The following is a 20,949-nucleotide window of genomic DNA, read 5'->3' as shown; positions in this document are numbered from 1 at the left end:
TTTGTTTTTGTTGAACACTGGACATTTGAATATAATAGGTAACCGGAAACCAGTTCCTCCCCTTCCCCAGAGTTTGCTGTTTTTGATTATTGAAGGCTGCAGACATCTTTTTGGTGACTTTCTCAAACTAGTTTTGCAAGGACTGTCAGCCTTGTCATGTGTGGTCACTTGAAGTCTCTGTTCAGCCAGTATTTTGACAGAGTTTTCCTTGAGTACCAGGACCCCAAATAACCAAAACCTCTATCTCTGTCTTCCCAGACTGACTCTGTGCTGGGGTACTCTTTAACACAGCCAGTTTAGCTCTTTTAACTCTACCTTAGCCTTTACTTCCTGCTTGGACTGAGCCAAGAGACCAGCCAGAAAGGAAAGCTCAGGGTCTTCTCAGGTCTTTTCTGAGCATGCATCCTATCCGGGCCATGCATGTCGCTTTCTAAACTCCCTAGTACATGAGGTCACTTTTGAACACTCTAATGTCCTAAAGAAACTCTCCCCAGCATTTCTTTGCAGGCTTTAGGTGGTCTATTTTATGTCTTAAGCATAATCTTTTGCTTCAGGTGGCTACAGGTTTTGTGCACCTTACCAAGTTTTTGAGCAATGCCCAATACTTTTCTGCCCAGTGAGTGAGTTCGAGTCAGGCAAAACAGAGACGAGCACCTTGTGTCAGTCTTCCTAGCCCTAGACAGGTTAGAACAAACACAATCATTGGTTGCATAGTGTCCTTTGATGCACAGAAGCTTTAATTTTGAAGTCCAATGTTTTTCTTTTGTTGCTTGTGCTTTGGGCATCGTATTTAAGAAACCATTGCCAGATCCAAGGTCATGAAGACTGCCTTATGTCTTTTTTTTTTTTTAAGATTTTATTTATTTGTGAGAGAGAGAATGAGAAACAGAGAGCATGAGAGGGGGGAGGGTCAGAGGGAGAAGCAGACTCCCTGTTGAGCAGGGAGCCCGATGCGGGACTCGATCCCGGGACTCCAGGATCATGACCTGAGCCGAAGGCAGTCGCTTAACCAACTGAGCCACCCAGGCGCCCTGCCTTATGTCTTAAGAGCTATTTAGTCTTAGCTCTTAAATTCAGTTTTCATTCATTTTAACTTCTTAACTTAACCTGGTATAAGGTAAGGGCTCACTTTTCTTCATTTGCATGTGGATATCGTTTTCTAGCCCCATTTGTCAGAGAGACTGGTTTTCCCCATTGAATGGTCTTGGCGCTTGACAAAAATCATTTGACTGTAGATGTATGGGTTTATTTCTGTACTCTTAATTCTATTCCATTGAACGGCATGTCTCTCTTTATACGAATACTGCAATGTTTTGATTACCATAGCTTTGAAGTGATTTTTGAAACCTCAAATTGTGAGTCCTCCAACTTTGTTCTTTTTCAAGATTGTTTTGCCTATTTGAGATCCCTTGCAATTCCATAGGAATTTTAGGATCAACTTTCCCATTTCTGCAGAAATAGGCCATTGGGATTTTGATAGGGATTGCATTTAAACTGTAGACCATGTTAGGAAGTATCGCTATGGTAAGCAGACATGTGATGGCGATGACAAAAGATTGCTTTTCTGCTGCATCCCACAGACCTAGGACTCCTCAGGAGAGTGACAAAGGGACAGAATAACGTTTCTATGTTCCATCCACTGGGTCTGTGTAGTTCCCTGAGTGGTAGAATGAGATTTAAGTTTGGGAAATTATTTGCCTGGTTGATTTGGAAACATTTAAAATAAACATTTTGTCCTTGTTCTATACTGAGGACACATAACCTGACTTCTATGCAGGTGTGTATGGATTCATCCAAAACTCTCAGTAGCCTCCATACCTGAGATGAATGATGGGCAAAGGCGGGGTCTGCCCCTAAGAACAGCTTTCTCCTGGCAGAGCTTCTGCAAGGGAGAACCCTGGGCATTCAAAACAGAAACAGCACTTGAAACATGTCTGAGGCGGAGGAAAAGCAAATACCAAGACCCCGAGTTAGTCACCAACTCGGTCTCTCAAGTCATCGGCTGGCAGCAGCATCTGCAGGAAGGCTTGGGAGCTCCAGGGTCTAGTGAGGAGGAAGCAGGTCAATAAGGTGATGCTGTCAACAAAAAGGCTGGCGGGAGCTTCAGCTACATTGAAAAAAGTACAGAAATTAAACTATTGAGGGGGTCCTTCCACACCCAGCCCCCACGATTTAACACACGTACCCAAGGGGTGGGAGTCAGGGGAATCCTTAATCCTCAGGGAGACAGGTTTCCCCTTAACCTAAGCAAGAGCTCTCTTCAGCAGAGGGGTCCGAGGATGGGTGGTCTCCAGCGCTAGCTAGCTGTGTTTGACCAGAAGCCAGAAGGCCGCTTGGCAGGATGCAGCTGGGAGATTCAAGGATGGGACAGCTCTCGGAGCAGATGCCAACCTTGATGGTCCCTCCAGCCTTGTCAGAGGGTTGGACACTGGCTACAGGGCTGCCACGGACCTTTGTAGACCTGATATCCTGCAGGCCCCTCAGGAGGCTTCACCGGGGACTTGGCCCGCCATCAGACCTGGCTCTCAGCAAGGCACCCGGGTGCGCTGCGCTAGCGCCCCAACACGGTGGAGCTGGGGAAGAACAGGCTCCAGGCCTGCGGGCCAGCCAAGCCGCCAGGGGGCGTTACCCTGCAGACAGCACTTCCCCAGTTCCCCACCCCACATCTGGCATCATTTTCAGCAGGGTACCAAGGCAGTAAATAACCTCAAGTCTTAGAGTGAGAAAGTTCCTTTCTGAGCAGTTCCCATTCCCGGTTTCTAACTTTATTCAGGAGAAAATTCTCACTTGTGTGCCCGTACGTCTAATTCCCCCCACGACATCCCTTAACCTCCCTTTGTACAGAGAGAGCAAGCCTCAGGCTCAGACTCTCTGCAGGCACAGTATCAAACTGCAATTTTGTAACCTGGTTTACGTTCACTTTTAGAGTTACATTCTAGTTATATCAAGCGTAAATTAAAAAAAACAACAATTAGGTTTAAGGAGTTAATTGGGACGCCTGGGTGGCTCAGTTGGGTGGGCGTCTGCCTTCGGGTCAGGTCATGATCTCTGGGTTCTGGGATTGAGCCCCATGTTGGGCTCCCTGCTCAGCAGGAGCCTGCTTCTCCCTCTGCCTGCCGCTCCCCCTGCTTGTGCTTTCTCTCTCTGTCAAATAAATAAATAAAATCTTAAAAAAAAAAGGGGGGGAGTTAATTTAAAAAATATTAAGTAATTCACAGTACAAGAGGTACAGAGATCTGGCAAAAATCATGAACGTGCTGCACTGACAACTCAACTTTGGGTAACACTGTTCTAGAATAAGGGCTTTGGGCTCAAATCGTTTCCATCTTAAGTTTCCGTGCTTTCTGGGTTTTGTCTGTTCCTCTCGTTGTTGCTGTTTCCTCACAAAGATTATTTTTGAAAAATCTCTGACCTTATTTTAGTTGACTAAAGGGAAAGAGATTTATTTTTACCTGGGTTAGGACAAGAAAAACAGAAGGGCCCTAGAGGTTAGTGACTCAGGTACAACGGGCAAAGGGAAAGCACAGGTGTGGAGTGAAGTGAAAAACCAGGCGCAGAAGTTTCCAGTACAACGGAGAGTACATCTCCCTTCCTCCCAGGCTCCCAAATACAAGTCTGTGGATTCAATTTAAAAGGTCACCTTACAGTGGAAAAGAAAAAGAAAGAAAGAAGGCTGCAATTTGTAAGAAATGTTTATCTTTTTAAAAAAGTTATAAAAGTTAAATATTTGTCGATTAAAGTTAAAAAATCTATGGCTACAAAATTCAATGGATTTAAAAGATTTCTGGATTGCGTGACTTTAAGCCCAATATTCTCTCCACAATGACCCTACATTTCTCACAGATCCCACACTTTCAGGTTTTTCTTTAGAAAACACGATCTGAGGCTGTTTGTAAGCAATCGGCACCCCGAGTGCAGGGAGCTCTGGCTGAGGCGGCAGGAGGCGCCCTGGCAGGACTGGGTGCCCCGCAGCGAGCTGCACCCCGGCCGGGCCCCCCCTGCTGCCAGTGCCCCCTGCACAGGGCCTGGGAGGCGAGCCAGGGATCTCCCGTGCCTCACAGGCCCCCCCGTCCCCCGGTCTCTCCGGGAGAATGCCGATCTGCCCCGAGCTGGGCACTTCTTCCAGGGGCCAGCCACACCCTTGGCTTCACTCCACTTTGATTCTGGTCAGTTCCCATCTTCCTTCTCCGCAGAGTTTCAGAACCAAGGAGTGAAACTGCAAGAGACCAGCACGACGCAGATCAGGCCACGCTGGCCATAGCCAACGGGAGGCCATCCCTCCCCTGCCCTCTCCGCCACCCCCAGTCCCCATTTTGAAGGGCCCCTGGCTCTCGTCAGGCCCAGCCTCTGGGCTCTTCCTCCTCCTCAGGCCATCTCTACGAGCTTGGGTACCCTCTCGAGGCTATGTCGGTGTCCCACGCTGATGAACGTCATGCCCAGCTGCTGGCCAATGCGGTAGAGCTCGCTCTCCACCTCCTCGGTCAGGGCACTGGTGGCTTCATCAAGCACTGAGGACAGAATCCGGCGGGAAGAGATTGGCTCCTGCCCCTGGCCCACCTCTGCCTCTCCAAACCACGCTCACCTCTGTCTGCCTGGGACCCAGGGCGAGGCTGGCTGGAAGCGGCTCTGGCTTACAGGAGCCCTGCCACAGGAAGAGCAGGCCAAAAGAGCAGAGGGCGAGGCTCCACCTGGGAAGCCTTCTACCAGCGGCAGGATGAAATCCTCCGGCTTCCTAGAGTAAGCACCAGCACTTCCTAGAAGCGCTCAAACCAGCGCTTCTTAGTTCCCCCAAGGACGCCAGTCCCTGAAGTTCACACCTGCCATCCCTCCGCCAGGCACAGCTGGGGGTGTTGCCCGCTTATTGACGGCAGAGGCTCAGGAGCATAAAATCGCAAGCTTTTTAGGCTGGCTCCAGCTGCTGCCATGGCAGAATGCTCCAGAATGCGTGGTGTAACACATCCCGAGCTGATCTGGGGATGCCAACCTTGCTGCCGCAAGGGTAGAGCCCTGGCATCCTCCCCCGCAGGGACAGAGATGCCCGGCCACGCACAGGGGTGCTCTCCTCCGTGTCTGAACGCCCCCGTGGTTACACGTGGCACACACACACACACACACACCCGTGAGCACACAGTACCGGGCATGCGCACTGCCGGGGCAGACCTCACCTGCATACTTTGGCTGCAGGTAGAAGAGCCGGGCAAAGGAGAGCCTCTGCATCTCTCCTGGGGACAGAACATCATACCTGAGGAATGGGAGTGAAAGGACCGCTAGAGGAAGGAGGATATGGCTTGGCTTTTGTATAGAATGGGGTCTAAGCAAGAAGAGGTTCTTGGGGCAGAGAGGCTGGTCCCGGGACAGACTGACATCACCCTCCCCTTTCAACCACAGTCCAGCCCATCATGAGATGGGCTGCCCACATGAGGTGAGGCCAAAACGCTGCTCCCGAGGGCATGAACATGCCCCTGATGGGCCAGTAAAAACACCTGGAACCCACTGTGTGTTGGGGGGGGAGCTGGCTCTGGAGCACCCGGCTCCCTTCTTACCAGTTCCAATCAACTTGCTGGTCCAGACCCTCTGTCCTGGTCACCAAAGTGGACTGTAACACACCCAGAGGGAATGCTGTCTGTGAGAGGGCCCATCCCTGCTTCCTGCCACCCCTCCACACACACCTCTGAGGCAGCTACAGCCCTGGCAGGGGCTGTGGGAGCGACCCGTGCCCCGCAGGGGGGACTATCCTATCAACTATACTGTTTGCATCTCCTAAGCAGACTTAGTTTTATTATCATTTTAAAAGTCGATGCAGAGGGCGCCTGGGTGGCTCAGTTGGTTAAGCGACTGCCTTCAGCTCAGGTCATGATCCCAGGGTCCTGGGATCGAGTCCCACATCGGGCTCCCGGCTCAGCGGGGAGCCTGCTTCTCCCTCTGACCCTCTCCCCTCTCATGCTGTTTCTCTCCTGATCACTTTCTAATAAATAAATAAATAATTAAAAAAAAAAAAAGTCGATGCAGAGAATGCACCCCCTGGGGCGCCTGGGTGGCTCAGTTGGTTAAGCGACTGCCTTCGGCTCAGGTCATGATCCTGGAGTCCCTGGATCGAGTCCCGCATCGGGCTCCCTGCTCGGCGGGGAGTCCGCTTCTCCCTCTGACCCTCCTCCCTCTCGTGCTCTCTCTCATTCTCTCTCTCTCAAATAAATAAATAAAATCTTAAAAAAAAAAAAAAAAAAGAATGCACCCCCTGGTTGCCTGCACCTGGCCAACCGCTCCCCTCACCACTTTCTACTCCCACTCCCGCGGTCCAGGCTCCCACTTCCGGTCCTGGGCCCCGGGCGCTATGCCGGCTCTGCTGGACCAGCCCTTGTGGTCAGTGCTACCAGGTGGGCCTGGGCCTCAGCGTCCCTGCCCACACTCACCAGTCCTGCCAGCTCCAGGAACCTCATGATCCTCTCATCATCAGTAGAACCTGCAAAACAGACAAGCCTTCTTCAAGAAGTCCGTTCCTCTGGGCAGCCAGAAGAGAGGGGGTACATCGTGGAAGGGGGTAGGGCTGGGGGGGTGCCAGAATCTGGGCTAAAGCTCTGCAGTGACAGGGTTACAGCACTTAATACACAAAGGAAGGGCCAGGCGAAGGAAGCAGTCCCTTCCCTTCCTCCAATGGGGGTCTCTCCTCAAGGAGGGGAAGACAGAACAAGACGAGGTCAGGGTACAGACCCCAAAATAGTAAACACTTGAAGGAGAAGAAAACTCCCTCAAACCAGCAGCCTTGCTGGAGCCTCTGCCAAAAGGCACTGGCGAGGCCCTAATCAGGCAGAGCAGGGGCAATTTAGATGGGAGGACATGCCCCAAGGAGGCCCAGCTCACCTGAGTCCGGGTAGATTTCCTTCAGGGGATATATCACCTGATAAAACAAAACCACACAGGCCCAAGATGAGGGCCAATGAGAGGCAGTGCTGCACAAAGCCTATCCTCCCCAGGAGGATACAGTCCCAGGAACTGCCAGAGGCCAGGCTCCTCTCCACCTGAGGATGGTAAGGACCAGCCCGGCCAAGGGTCCAGTGGGAGAGCCGGGGCCAGCAGACAGTGGGACAGGGTCACTGCAAACATCAGATGTGTGTCTGAGGGGAAAGAGTCTGTGAGCCTCCTAAGGACACAGCGTCCAGAATCCAACCTTGGCGGCCAACAAATATATGTGGTATTTGGTTTCGGCCCCCACAGGTTAACCTGCCCCCAGGAGCTGCTCTAACTACATGGCCCAATCCACGGAAGTGAGTAAAATGTTCGTAGAACCAGGGAGTTCCTGGGCAGGAGCCATTTACTACCCCACCTTCTGCCCCATAACTTTCTAGAGCTGAAACCTGTCAGACTGCCAGAGGTCTCCGGTAGCCAGAGGTAGGTGCGGGCCCCAGGCTGACCTGCTCCCGAAGGGTCCCATCCGTGAAGAATGGCTTTTGTGGCAGGAACAGCACCCCATGGGGTCCAAAGTCCGTCAGCATCTGCACTGAGCCTGCAGGGCCCACAGAAACCTCCATTTTGAGATCTCCCAGACAAAGTAAGTGCCTCTCATTTCCTCTCCCCAACAAAAAGGCCTGGACTTTTACACACACGCACGCACATGTGCGCACATGCACACACCTGCACGCGCGCACACGTATCCCACCGGCCCAAGGCTGGCTCAGAGGCAGGGAGGGCTGGCTCTCACCCCGTGTGCTTGCCCAGAGGCCGCCGAGAACCCGGAGCAATGACGTCTTGCCCGTGCCCGTGTTGCCTGTGATGAGCAGGCTCTGCCCCTCAGAGATCCTCAGGCTCAGATCCCTGATTAAGGGTTTATTAGAGGAGGGGGCACAGATGGAGACCCGCTCGAGGAGAAAAGCTGTGTCTGTTGGCTCTGCGACCGGCCACTCTGGGGCCCTGCGGTCAGAAGATGAGGGGAGAGAAGAAGCGTCAGTACCGCTGGGGGGCAGGGTCTTCTTCTCGGGGGCCTCACCTCTGGACAAGGGGGTTATGGGCTAAACTGTGTTCTCAAAATAACAGGCTGAAGTCTCAACCCCTAGTACCTCAGAATGTAACTGCATTTGAAGAGAAAGTATTTAAAGAAATGATGGCATTAAAATGAGGCCATCAGGAGAGAGCTCTAATCCAATATGGCTGACGGCCTTCTAAGAAGAGGGAGAGACACCAGGGATGCTCCTCCACAGAGAAGAGGCTAGAAAAGGACACGGAGGAAGACGGCCATCTGCAAGCCAAGGAGAGAGGCCTCAGGAGAAACCAACCCTTGATCTTGGACTTCCAGCCTCCAGAACTGTGAGAAAATAAATGTCTTGGATAAGCAACCCAGTCTGTGGTATTTTGTTACGGCAGCTCGGGCGCACGAACACAGAGGTAGGGCCGAGGGCACCTACTTTGTGCCAGGCTGTGCAAAGCCCCGCCGTGACTGATCTTGATCAGCTTTAACACCAACGGATCACAAACATCATCCCTACTTGGCAGAGGGGGAAACCAAGTCAGGCGGCTCAGTAACTCCCTCAGGGTCACGGAGCTGAAGCTGTCTAACCTTAACCCTGGTGGGTGTGCACAGCGCGTGTGACCAGGGCCTGTGACAGGATGGGCGTGGTGGTCGGAAAGGGACCTGGAGTTTCTGGCTCTGGCACAGACGCCCCTTTCCCCCGGAGAACAGCACCTCTGGTCTCCTACGGTCGCCGCACCATCTCCCCAGCCCCAGGCCCACAGCTGCACAAAGGCTGAATTCTGAATGGGGGCAACAGTTAAGGCTTTAGTCCCTCAGAAGGGAGTTGTGTGTAGGCCCTGGAACACAGGCTGTTTCCATTTTTGAAAGCTTACTCTGTGGCCCCTGTCCAAGCACTTTCCACAGACTGTGACAGCTAATCCTCACAACCATCCTAAGAGGAAGGTTCCATTACCGTTCCCCTCACAGCGATGAAGAAACAGAGACACAGAACAGTTGAGTAATTAGCCCAAGAAAGTGAGGACATGAAACCAATCCTCAGTGCACAGAAAGGCCAGAAACATCACAACGCATGCAAGGAGACATGAGTAAAGGGACGCCTGGGTGGCTCAGTCCGTTGAGTGTCTGCCTTCAGCTCAGGTCACGGTCTCAGGGTCCTGGGATCGAGCCCCGCATCGGGCTCCCTGCTCAGCGAAGAGCCTGCTTCTCCCTCTGCCTCTGCCACGCCCCTCCACTCGTGTTCTCTCTCTCAAATAAATAAATATAATTAAACAAACAAACAAACAAACACAGGAGACACGAGTAAAGCCACGTGTGAGGGTTAGCGAGGCCTGGGGAACAGAGAACAGGCAGGCCCCGAGGAAAGGGGCAGGCGGCAGGGCTCAGTGGGAGGCAGACTGCTCAGATTTCTGATTTGTCATCTCGGGCCCAGGCAGGAGTGGGCACCGTGCTTCCCGCAGCTGGGGGAAGGTGTAGGTGACAACAGATGCCAGAACAGCACCCCTGCCTGGGAACACCTGTGGTGTGCCCGGCACCAGGCAGAGAGGCCTGGCATCTGCTCTGCACAACTCTGCCACCCGCTGGGTGCGCCCACCATGGCACTGCCCTGCCAGCCCAGCACCCACCTGTCCACGTCCCACTCGCTCTCGTCCAGGACCTCGCCACCCCGCGACTTCAGGGACATGTCCAGCAGGGTCTCCTGAAGTTCCCCGATTCTGGGCAAGAAGTGAAAACCTGAGGTGGGCCTGGGGGCCCAGGTGAACGCATTCCTCCTTCTCTCTCACACCCACTGCCATATGGCTTTTCTGTTCCTTTTTTCATTTGGCTACTTCTCCCAGCGGCACCCGCTTTGCTCGGGACCTGGAGGGGCAGGACGCAGCCTCACCTGTGTGTGTAACCAGCCACATCTGAGAACGTGCCGGAGAGGTCGATGAGGCCGGTGAAGCAGCTGATGAGGTAAATGCACACAAAGGCATTCTGCACGGGACAGCGAGCAGTGAGCCCCGGCCCGGACTCCGAGGCGCCGGGCCGAGGGCAGAGGGGATGGCATGAGGGGTCACCAAGAGGGAGCCTCACCTTGCTGACCAGAGTGCTGAGCTCTGTGGGGCTCAGGTCTCCATAGACACCACTGAAAATAGGGATGGCGATCACAACATAACTCAGGATGCTGCCCAGATAGTCGAATGTGTTGACACCGACTGCAGAAGGCAGAAACACCGAGGGTAAGAGACCCAGGAAGCACCGATGTGCTCTGAGGGAAGAGGACGCCAAGTAGGACCAAGCTATTCCCCAGAGCCTTATTCTCCCGAGGACACTCGAGGCAAAGACAGTGGCTCCCCGTGGTGAATTCCTTCATCACGGCAAACTGACTAGTGCAGAGAGAAGGAGGTTCGGGGAGGGAAGGAGACGATCCCGCTCCCGGGGTTCCCGCCTCCCCGGGCTCCCTCCACCTACGGTACAGCCAGAGCTCCTTGGACATCAGCTCCCTCTGGGTCTGAAGGAGTCTCTGCAGCCTGCGGTCTGTCCTCACATGCTCCACGTGCCCAGCTCTGACGAGAAAGGCTGGGATGCTGATGGGGCCTGGAAAGCCTCAGCCGGGCCGGGGGACCCTCTAGCCCTCATCACACTCTCCTTTGGGGACCAAGCCTATATCCAAATGGTCTTCATCTCAGACCCTTTCTGCCACTAGCATCCATTCACTGCTTCATTTACTCAGCACAGTATCGTCTGGGGAGAGAACATGAACTCTAGATTGGGCAGATCTGGCTCAAATCCTGGCTCTGGCCAATTACTAGCTGGGTGACTAATGTTACTTAAGCCTCAGAGTCTCAGTGTCTTCCTCGGTAAAATGGGGCTAATCAGACCTACAAAATAAGTTAGAGAATTTCTAAACAGAAAGTGCCAGGCAAAAGAGGGACCCTTAAAAAATAACAGCTGTTATTATTAAGCGACTATACACAGAGCAGGTGCTCGGTGGCAGGCTCTGTGCTGGTTAGCCAGTGAGATAAACAAGGGGATAAAATAGTCCCTGTCCTTGAGCTCCCAGTTTAGGGGGGCAGGCAGATGCACTGCATTCTTCCCCTGGCACATGGAAAGTGTTAGAGGGACAGAGAAGCCAGGAAAGAACGCATCTGGAGCTCCAAGAACAAACCTGCTTTCCCCAGAGCCCAGAACTTCACGAGAGGCTGCAGAATCCAAAAGCACTTAGCACAGGCCCAGCCCTACCGCCACACCAGACCCCACCTCATAGATTCCTAGTATTCTTGGCGCCCTCAAGTGGTGGGAGCTGCAAAATGCAGCAAAGACAGACAAGTGCAAAGGTCCCAGGGTTATTAGAGCCAGGTGACCCAAGAGCAGCTTCCACTCCTTAAACACACACCTCTGGGGCCTGAGTTCTCTCTCTGGGGCCAAACAATGACTCCAGAGGTCCCACAGAAGGCAGGGCCCAGGGACCTATCCTGACCCTGAGGGAAGGCAGGAGATTTCACAATGTTGCTATCAGGAGATCAGACACTTTGTTCTACTTGGACAGTGTTTGTGGGGAGCAGGTCTCCTGATCTCCTGAGGCCTCCTTTCCCTCCCATCCTACAGAGACAAAGGATCAGTCTTGGAGACTTTGACCGGCCATCAGGCACTGGCAGAAAGCCATCTTGTAGATGGAAAAACAGGCAGAGGCAATGGCTTATAGTCCTCACCAAGACGAGAATCATTCACTCGTTTCATTCTTGGAACAAATTTAGGCCCCCTGCTGGGTCACTAGAAGGAACAACCAGCTTCAGAAGCAAATCCCTGGACCTAAGGATGAGGCAAACTAGGACAGTGAGAGACATGGGGTGAGGGTCATAGCCAAGTGTAAGGATGCTCAGCCCCAGGGTTCGGTGATGGTGGGCAGGCCGTACAATTCGTCTTTCCTTTTCTGCCATCTCCACTATCAGCTCTGATGAGGCAGAAGGAAACGATCCCCACCTGACTCACCTGAAAAAAGCAGCAGGCTCAGCATTCACCCGGATCTGCATGTGCTTGAACCTGGGCAGACCAAAGGCAAATGTGTGTTGACAACGGGCAGTACTGGCCCTTCTCCTTTCTCTAGCCTGGACCAGGAAGATCTCCAGATGAAGAGGAACCTGGCTCCACCTCAAAAGGCCCAGCCCTTCCCTGAGCTGTCACAGGGCCTGGGTGAGGTGGCAGGAGCCCTGCAGACAGGACGACCCCTCACCTCCCCAGAGGACAGGTGCATTCCTGCCCACACCACCTCCTTCCAGGGCCCAACCTGAAGTAGGAGGCCAAGCAGCACAGTGCAGGGGCTGGATCTATTGGCTGAGCCAAAACAGGAAGGTTGGAACAGAAGCACATGAGAAGACCAAGGGATGATGATGGCCAACCAGACACCGTTCTCGCTGCTTCTCACCTAGAATCTCAATAATGCTCCTCACAATCCCCTCTGCAGGCAACAGTACCATCCCCATTTTAGAGATGGGAAAACTGAAGTTTAGGGAGGTTCAAGACCTCACCCAAGAGCACATGGCTATTAACTAGCACAGGCTGGGACTCGAATGAGGCTGTCTCACTCGAGATCCCATTCCTTAACCATTATGCTCGGCCCAGAAACCTCACGCAAGGGAGACATACCTGAAATCCCCCTCCAGCTTCTCCTGCTGCACCAGCTTTGCCACAATGGGCCCCATCAACATTTTGTTCACAAGGGTTCCCAGGATGAAATACCCGAAGATGCTCGCAGGCCCAAGCCAGCCCGTGCTGGAAAGCAGAGAGAGGGAGGGTGGGGGGTGTCACATATCCCCGCAGGCCTCAGCCCTGCTTCTTGCTCTTTCAAGCAGCCCTCGTCCAATCTCAGCCAGCAGTCCTGTGGGACCTCTGCTCCTTTGTGGGGGCAGCAGGCACCTGGTCCAGGTTGTCAGATACCAGGACCCCTGTGACACTGAAACGCCACATGTCCAAAGGGCAGGGGCCCGAGCACAGGACACAGGAAGCCTTCCTGGGCTGCAGGCAGGAGGGAGGAAGACCAGCCTCTTCTGGACCCTGACCTAGGGGAGCTCGTGTAAGTGAGGGACCTTGGGGGGAAACACCTGGGGGGTGGGATGGGGGAGGAGAGGCTTCACCTTTGGAAGCACTGGTAGGTGTAGTAGATGAGGGTGAAGGGGGAGATGATCAGCTTGCTGGCCATGCTGCTGAGCTGTCGGCAGAATCGTTCCACATCCTGGCTGATGCGTTGGTCCCTGGAGCCAACAACAGAGCAACTGGAGCAGGGAGCGGGGTGCGAAGGGTGGAGCGAGCTGAGAGGTTACCTCTTACTCTGACCTTGCCTTTCAGCACTGTTAGCCACGATCCTGGGGGAAGATGGACCCTGATAAGCGCTGCTTTTCCTAGAGGCACTAAGACCTTTAGGACCTTTAAACAGGGTTCTAAAGAGTTGCTTCTTAGGGTGCCTCAGTTTACCCCTCTGGAAAAGTAGCAAATCAAAGGGCCAGTACCCAGGGGTCCTGAGCCAGTTCTAAGTAGCACCAGAGAACAACCCGAGGGTAGAAGAGCTGAGTTTCTGGATGGGCCAGAAAGCTATGCCCTCTCTCTGGCTCCTCCCAATCTCTTCTGCGAACCTGAGCCTGCCCCCATTTTAGCTATCTGGCTGCAGAAGCTTCATATGGGTTGAGTCATGGAGAAGCCTAGAAGATAAGAGGCAACAGGAATCCCAAGAATCTTTGCCACAAAGCTCAGCTTGAGCTGACAAAAGGTCACCGTAGGCAAAAAAGTGCGTGGGGGTGGTGAGTGGAGAGGGAATGAGTGTGAGGAGAGACCCCGTATGTCCCACTGCACTACTGGGGCCACACTGACTCCCATTTCCAATGAGAGACATGACTTTGGACAAGTCACTTGCATTCTCTGGGCCTCAGTTTCCTCACCTATAAAATAACCAGCGCTAACTCACACTGGGACACTTGCTATGTGCCAGGCACCGCACATGTGCATTGCATGAATATCCTTTGAGATACTGAGATAGGAACTATCATCCCCATTTTCCAGAAAGGGAACCTGAGGCTCAGTGAACGAAGGCTTGTCAACTGGGAGGTGACAGAATGAAGATCTGAATCTTACACTGAGTCCTGGGCAGCAATAATTTTTTACTGCTGAAAATCCAAGAGCTGGTTTGCGAGCAAGGACACTTTCTTCAGAGGGTGCCTGGTTGGGAAGCACAGGATATAAAATGGACAAAAGGGAACCACTCCTATCTTTTAGTGCCCTATTCTCAGCCCCGCAGCTGCTCGGGGGTTCCTCCACGGAGTCCCCTTCTCCTATGGCGCTTATCAACATTTGCAGAGAACTGTGGATGATCTCAAAGGGCCCACCGCAGGGACTCTCCAGGGCCGAACCAGACTGACAGAACCCTGCAGAAGGTGGGGAGGACAGAGAGGAGGCGCCTACGGGTTATCGACGTCATCCCGCAACACGTTAAGGGTGTAGTACACGCGGCCTTGGAAGTAGAAGCGGTGAAGGTGCTCGGTGAGGTCCTTTCTCCAGCTCACATACAGCAGGTTGCAGGTGAACTGGTCAAAGCTCTTCAGCTGTGCAGTGGGGAAGCGAGAGGAAGTGAGGGAGAGGGAGAGATGGTTTCTGCACATCTCAGCAAGGAGCTCAGGGCTGGCAGAGTGCATCTGCTGACTGGTCCCAGCCCACTCCGCTTAAGTCTCTGTCCACTCAGCACTTCTGGGTTAAAGTGTCAAGTCAGGGGATTCTTCCCTCCCTCCCTCCCTCCCTCCCCGCCATGCTCATTCTGTCACCAAGCACAGGCCTCTGGCCCCTTTATTTTGTACTGTCTTATCCTGAGAGCAGGTGAGCTTCCGGAGATTGGGGATGATATCTTCTATGCCATTTATGTTCTCACTTTTCTGTTCCCCCTAACTTGGAACAGAGTTCTGTATACATAGGTGTTTACCACCAGAAGACCCATCCAAAGTGCCCAAGTGTGATGAGAAGGGGAGTCCCCAAGAAAACAGGCCATACAGGCAGGCAGAGCATTAGGCTTGAGTCCCAGCGGAGGCCTGACTCATTGTTCACCACTGATGGAGCACCTACATGCTAAGTCCAAGGCAGTGACAATGAGCTCAGTCTAACAAGGCAACAATTACAAGGGCGTGAGGAGTGTTACAGCAGAGGTTAACTCAAAGTATTAGTTAAGCAGAGAGGAGGGCAGAGTTTGGTGGAGGAAACATGAAGAAGGTTAAGGAGGACTTGAAGAAAGTGACAACAGCAGAACTTGAAATGTAAGCAGGCATTAACCAAGTGAACCAGGGTGGGGAAGGAAGCCATTCTGCAGGAAAGGAGCAGGTGCAAAGGCTGAGAGGTGTGACACAGTGCCAGGCTGAACCGGCCCCACAGAGAAGCAATAGCCCCCTGGCTGCTGATCCCAGTTTTCAAATGCTTGGGAGTTCCCTGAAGCAAGAGTAATGGGAATGGAAGGGACAAGATCATTTCTGCTAAACATTGACTTAAACCAGAACCTCATGGCCAAGTCCTGGGAGCCTGAAACATCCCAGGGATTGGGCCCAATAACAAGATCAATGCCCTTCTGACCTCCAGTTCCAAGAAAGGGAGGGAACACACACCCACAGCTCGATTCCTGCTTCCTGGTGGCTAAGTCCCAGTGGGCACTGTGCTTACACTAGGCTGGAGAGGAAGAGAAACACAGGGAGACCTTACCATGGAGTTGAGAACGATGAGCACCACAGCCAGGAATGTCAGGGTCTTAAACCCATCCAAGTCTTTGTTTCCCAGGACCCCATAGTACTGACTGGGGATCAAGCCAACCTGGTAGATCACCAGTTGTTCTGGGGTGGGGAGAGGGGTCCGAAGTCAGTGGTGAAGGGAGAGAAAACAAGGAGTCTTCCCCTTGAATCCTTGCCTTATCAACTCCCCAGACAGAAGGGACCCCAAACCAAGGCTGCCCTCCCCCTGTAGCCTGGGCTCACTCACTCACTCAGTAGGGCGACACACAACAGGGTCAGGAACATCAAGGCATTCTGTGATGACCAGGAGGGAAACAAAACCTTCTGTATCTGCAGGAACCGCTGGAGAAATTGCAGATCTAACCTGGGCCTGAAGAAGAGATGCAGGAGAAGTCGAGAGAACCCTAAGAGGGCAGTTAAGCCTTACAGAGCAGTTACCAAGTTGATCTACACTGTTCTGGGGAGGGGTCCAGGCCATGCAGGAAGAATGGCTTACCGATGCTGAAGGCAGTAGGCTGGGAACAGACCGGGAGAGAAAGGAATTTCTTTAAGCTGGTAAATGCTATAAAAGGTGATTTACCAAAAATTTACAGCAAAACAAAACAAAAAAACCCATAGTTAATCAAGAAACTTTAGCCACATCCTCTTTATGGTCACAAACATGACAAGAAAGCCCATCAAGGATTTTAACGTCTTGGCTAAATCAATAAAGCAAGAAAAATAAATGAGGTAAAGGAATTAAAAGGGAAGAGATTAAATTGGCTTTATTTGCAGATAATGTGATCATTTACACAGCAAACAGCAAATCAATAGACAAATGCTGGAAATAAAAGGAGTTCAGCTAGATATAGGGTTAACATACAAATATCAACAGTGTTCTATACCAACAATAACCAACTGGAAAATATAAAGAAAATAAGAGGTCACTGACAAAAGAAAAGCACTAAAACAACTGTAAAACATGGGCGCCTGGGTGGCTCAGATGACTGAGCGTCTGCCTTCGGCTCGGGTTGTGATCCCGGGGTCCTGGGATTGAGTCCTGCATCGGACTCCCCGCTCAGCGGGAAGCCTGCTTCTCCCTCTGCTTCTCTCTCTCTGTCTCTTATGAATAAATAAATAAAATCTTAAAAAACAAAACTGTAAAACATCCAGGAATTAACTTTTAAAAAGAATGTATAAGACATTTTTTTTTTTAAGTAAGCCCCCAAGCCCAGCATAGAGCCCAATGTGGGGCTTGAGCTCACAGCCCTGAAATCGAGACCTGAGCTGAGATCAAGAGTCGGAGGCTTAACTGACTGAACCACCCAGGTGTTCCACATTTTTAAGATTTTATTTTTAGGGGTGCCTAAATATGCGCCCCTAAATTTAACCTGTGGCACTACGACACTAGACTGCCACCGAGGCACCCCAAAAGATTTTATTTTTAAGTAATCTCTCCACCCATCATGGGGTTCAAACTTACAACCCCAAGATCAAGAGTTGCAAGCTCTACCGACTGAGCGAGCCAGTCGCCCCAGGATGAGACATTTTAAAAGAAAAACGAAAGCTCTATTATAGATGTGAAAGAAGACTTAAATAGAGCTGGCATGACTTAACATTATAAAGACCTCATTTCTAACAAAAGTAGTCTATAAATTCAATATAATACCAATCACAAGCAGAACTTCTCTGAGGAACTTTATGTGGAAATATAAAGGCCCATGAACAGCTGAGGGCAACTGTGAAAAATAGGAAAGGAGGAATTGGAGACCCAAACCATCAGTTATTAAGACAAATCAGGGGCGCCTGGGCGGCTCAGTCGGTTGGGCATCCGACTCTTGATTTCGGCTCAGGTCTTGATCTCAGAGTCGTGAGACTGAGTCCTGTGTCAGACTCCGTGCTGAGCATGGAGCCTGCTTAAAATTCTCTCTCTTCCTCTCCCTCTAACCCAAACTTGCGCGTGCTCACACACCCTTCTCTCTAAGAAAAAAAAAAAAAAAAGACAAATCATAATGCAGGGCTGTGGTTTTATTTTATTTTTTTTAAGATTTTATTTATTTATTTGAGAGAGAGACACAGCAAGAGAGGGAACACAAGCAGGGGGAGTGGGAGCAGGAGAAGGAGGCTTCCTGTCGAGCAGGGAGCCTGATGCGGGCTTGATCCCAGGACTCTGGGATCATGACCTGAGCCGAAGGCAGATGTTTAACGACTGAGCCACCCAGGTGCCCCAAAACTGTGTTTTAATATAGAAACAAAAAGACCAACGGGACAGAGACCAAAAAGAGCAGGGAGCCCGATGTGGGGCTCTGTGGGGCTCGATCCCAGGACCCTGGGATCATGACCTGAGCTGAAGGCAGGCGGACGCTTAACGACTGAGCCACCCAGGCGCCCCTCCAATTTTTAATTATTAATTCATTAGTTATTAACTGAAAATGGTGAAGGAAAATTAAGGTCATTACCTCAAATCACTTAGATAAAAATTTAAAACTCCAAATGGATTAAAAATCTAATGTGAAATTCTATTTAGTTAATAGAAGAAAAGGAAGAAGAGTATCTTAATGAAGATATAGTGGGAAGATATTCCTCAAATAAGACCCCAAACCCACAAATTTTGATAAAGGGGAAAACTAATGGACTTAATTTATTTTTGCTCAATACAGTGCCATAGATTAAATTAAAAGAACTGTGGAAGGTATGTGAAGAGAGTAAAACCAACAAGACATTAAAATCTAGAGCATACAAGGAATTCCTGCAAGTCAGGAAGATAGGAAATCCATGGAAAGTGGGAAAAGGTAGGCTATTCAGAAAAGGGGAAACCCAAATGCTTAATACATGAAAACACAACGGGATGCCACCTTCCAACCCATCAGATTGATAAACATCAGAAAACCAAACAATACCAAACATTCCAAGGATGTGGGGAAGCCAGAACCTTTATGCAATGCTGTTGGGAAGTATAAACTCATGTGCCCATTCCAGAAAACAATTCCGCAGAATTAGTTATGATCTAGCATCCTACCCTGGGGTGGGTAATCCAGAAAAATATTACCCATATTCACAAGGAGACAAGTTCCAGTATATTTGAGGTGGTTAAAAACTGGAAGCATTCTAAGTGTCCATCACTTGGGGAATATATAGGTAAAATGCGGTCCGAAGTACATAGGGTAGGTATTATGCAGCCTTCAGAAACTAGATTACTACTGAATGTATGATCTCAAAAACACAACGTTGAGTAAAAAGGTTTTTCAAAAAAAATCACAGCATATTATCATTTATAGGAATTCAAAAACCACTATCTTTCAAGGTAAGAGATACGAAGACTTATGTAAACTGGGCTGTACACTCTTTTAATACACCAGAGTGGGGGCCTGAGAAGGGGGGTGAAATGGGATTGAGAATAAGGAACATAATAAAGTAAAACACAAGAGGGGCCTTGCACTGGACCACAGCGTGCCAAGAGCTGAGGACGATTAACTCAATTCTGTGCACTTGGAAGTTCTTGGGGGGGGCGGGGGGGGAGCCAGTTCCGGGGGGGGGGGCCCACAGCCAGAGTCCGGGGGGCGGCCCCGGGGCGCGGGGGGGGGGGCGCCCCTTCAGAGCTCCTCTTTCGCGGGGGCCGGGGCTCTTCAAGCCACACAGCCCCGGGGAGGGCACCCAGAGGCCCGGCTCTCTTCCCCACCGCCCTGCTCACCTGGCGCCAGCCCCGGCCGCGGCCACCGGGACCGCCATGTGCCGGCTTCCACCCTCCTCGCCCCGTACCCCGGAGTCGGCTGCGGGAAGAGTCCAAGGAGCACTAGCTCAGCCTAAGAGGGCGGGCCCACGGTGACCACAGAGAGGGGCGGATAGAGAGGAAGGCGCCGGGCGACGAGGCCGCTCCCGGAAGCGACCCAGCCCTCGAAAAGAACCAAAGAGTGCTGAGTGTCACATTTGTCGACCGGGCGCCTACAGCGCCCCCTGCTGGATCTGGGAGGTTTCCTATTTGACAAGAACAGCCGGAAAATGTGACTATTTTATGACACATATTTTAGACTCGGAGTATAGATATTTCATACATTCTCCCACAGAAGCCAGAGTGATCTTTTAATAACATAAATCATGCTTCCGGATTGTTTCCATGGCGTAAGTGATGGCGCCCTCCCCTTAAGTCTTCGTTGAGTGGCTACTGTTTCCACCTCAGGGTCTTTGCAAGTGCAGTTGTCCTGGCTGGGAGCTTTCCCATGGATGGCTTGCTCTCAAAATTAGTTCAAATGGGGGCGCCTGGGTGGCTCAGTTGGTTGGGCGACTGCCTTCGGCTCAGGTCATGATCCTGGAGTCCCTGGATCGAGTCCCGCATCGGGCTCCCTGCTCGGTGGGGAGTCTGCTTCTCCCTCTGACCCTCTTCCCTCTCATGCTCTCTCTCATTCTCTCTCTCAAATAAATAAATAAAATCTTTAAAAAAAAAATTAGTTCAAATGTCACCTGGTCAGCCTACCTAGAATATGCCATCTTGCCCACATCATTTCCTATTGTATTACCCTTCCTTCCTCCCTCCCTCCCTTCCCCCTTCCCCCTCCCTCCCTCCCTCCCTTCCTTCCTCCCTTCCTTCTCTCTACACCCAGTGTGGGGCTCGAGCTCAGGACCCCAAGATCAAGAGTTGCATGCTCCGGCACCTGGGTGGTTCAGTGGGTTAAGCGTCTGCCCCTGACCACAACCCCCATCCCAGGGGCCTGGGATGGAGTACTGCATTGTGCTCCCCACTCAGCGGGGAGTCCCCCTCTCCCTCTCCCTCTGCCCCTCCCCGCTGCTCAGGCGACCGCCAGTGTCCCCCCCCCCCAGATAAATAAATAAAATCTTTAAAAAAAAAAAAATAGAGTTGCATGCTCTACTGACTGAGCCAGCCAGGTGCCCCACTTTTATTTTCTCCGTGATAATTATCACTGTCTGAAGCCATCTTGTTTCCTTAATTATTGTCTTCCCCTCTGAGATTAAACTTTCTTTGAGCAGGGACTCTGCCTTGCTCATAGCTGTATTCCCAGTACCTAAAACACTGACAGTACTTAGTAAGTGCTTAGTAAACATTTGTTAAATGTTGGAGAATGCAATACTTATCATCTGATTACTGTGCCCAAAGGGAGGTGGGAAATAATTCAGAAAACAAGCAGTTTGCGAGAAAGACAAATACCATATGATTTCACTCATATGTGTAACTTAAACAAAACAAAAGAGCAAAGAAAAAAAAAGGAGGCAAATCAAGAAACAGGCTCTTAACTATAGAGAACAAACTGATGTTTACAA

At 51.4% G+C, this 20,949-nt stretch overlaps 1 protein-coding gene across 6 annotated transcripts; it reads right to left on the bottom strand.

Annotated features, from left to right (window-relative positions):
• Positions 1–3,710: 3,710 nt before the first annotated feature.
• On the bottom strand, positions 3,711–19,501 carry ABCD4 (ATP binding cassette subfamily D member 4). 6 transcript variants are annotated; one of them, XM_034992366.1, is made up of 19 exons: positions 19,367–19,501; positions 15,948–16,066; positions 15,671–15,798; positions 14,396–14,535; positions 13,078–13,194; positions 12,590–12,715; positions 11,936–11,986; positions 10,415–10,509; positions 10,037–10,158; positions 9,846–9,937; positions 9,586–9,675; positions 7,697–7,905; positions 7,410–7,501; positions 6,859–6,895; positions 6,411–6,460; positions 5,544–5,596; positions 5,166–5,242; positions 4,393–4,508; positions 3,711–4,216 (listed from the first exon to the last, which is right to left on the bottom strand). In XM_034992366.1, exons 1-19 carry the CDS (start codon positions 19,402–19,404, stop codon positions 4,148–4,150), a joined length of 1,821 nt encoding a protein of 606 aa, XP_034848257.1. In that variant the 5' UTR covers positions 19,405–19,501; the 3' UTR covers positions 3,711–4,147. The 6 variants fall into 6 exon arrangements, with proteins under 6 accessions (XP_034848257.1, XP_034848260.1, XP_034848256.1 ...); XM_034992369.1 differs by lacking the exon at positions 3,711–4,216 and having other exon boundaries at positions 4,416–4,508; positions 5,166–5,222; XM_034992365.1 differs by lacking the exons at positions 3,711–4,216; positions 4,393–4,508 and having other exon boundaries at positions 4,515–5,242.
• Positions 19,502–20,949: the final 1,448 nt, after the last annotated feature.

This window comes from Mirounga leonina, unplaced genomic scaffold (genome assembly GCF_011800145.1).
Source record: "Mirounga leonina isolate KUSES-001 unplaced genomic scaffold, KU_Mleo_1.0 Mir_82, whole genome shotgun sequence".
Lineage (NCBI taxonomy): Eukaryota > Metazoa > Chordata > Mammalia > Carnivora > Phocidae > Mirounga > Mirounga leonina.
The sequence above is the reverse complement of the archived record's forward strand: the minus strand, read 5'-3'. Positions and strand labels throughout refer to the sequence as shown.

Excerpts from the sequence above, each read along its gene's own strand:
- ABCD4 (XM_034992365.1), bottom strand. The coding sequence starts at position 19,404 with ATGGCGGTCCCGGTGGCCGCGGCCGGGGCTGGCGCCAG. Across the intron at positions 14,536-15,670 it reads TCATCGTTCTCAACTCCATG|CTGAAGAGCTTTGACCAGTT; the intron begins GTAAGGTCTCCC and ends CCCACTGCACAG. Across the intron at positions 5,597-6,410 it reads TCCTGGAGCTGGCAGGACTG|TCCACTTTGGTGACCAGGAC; the intron begins GTGAGTGTGGGC and ends GGTGTGTTACAG.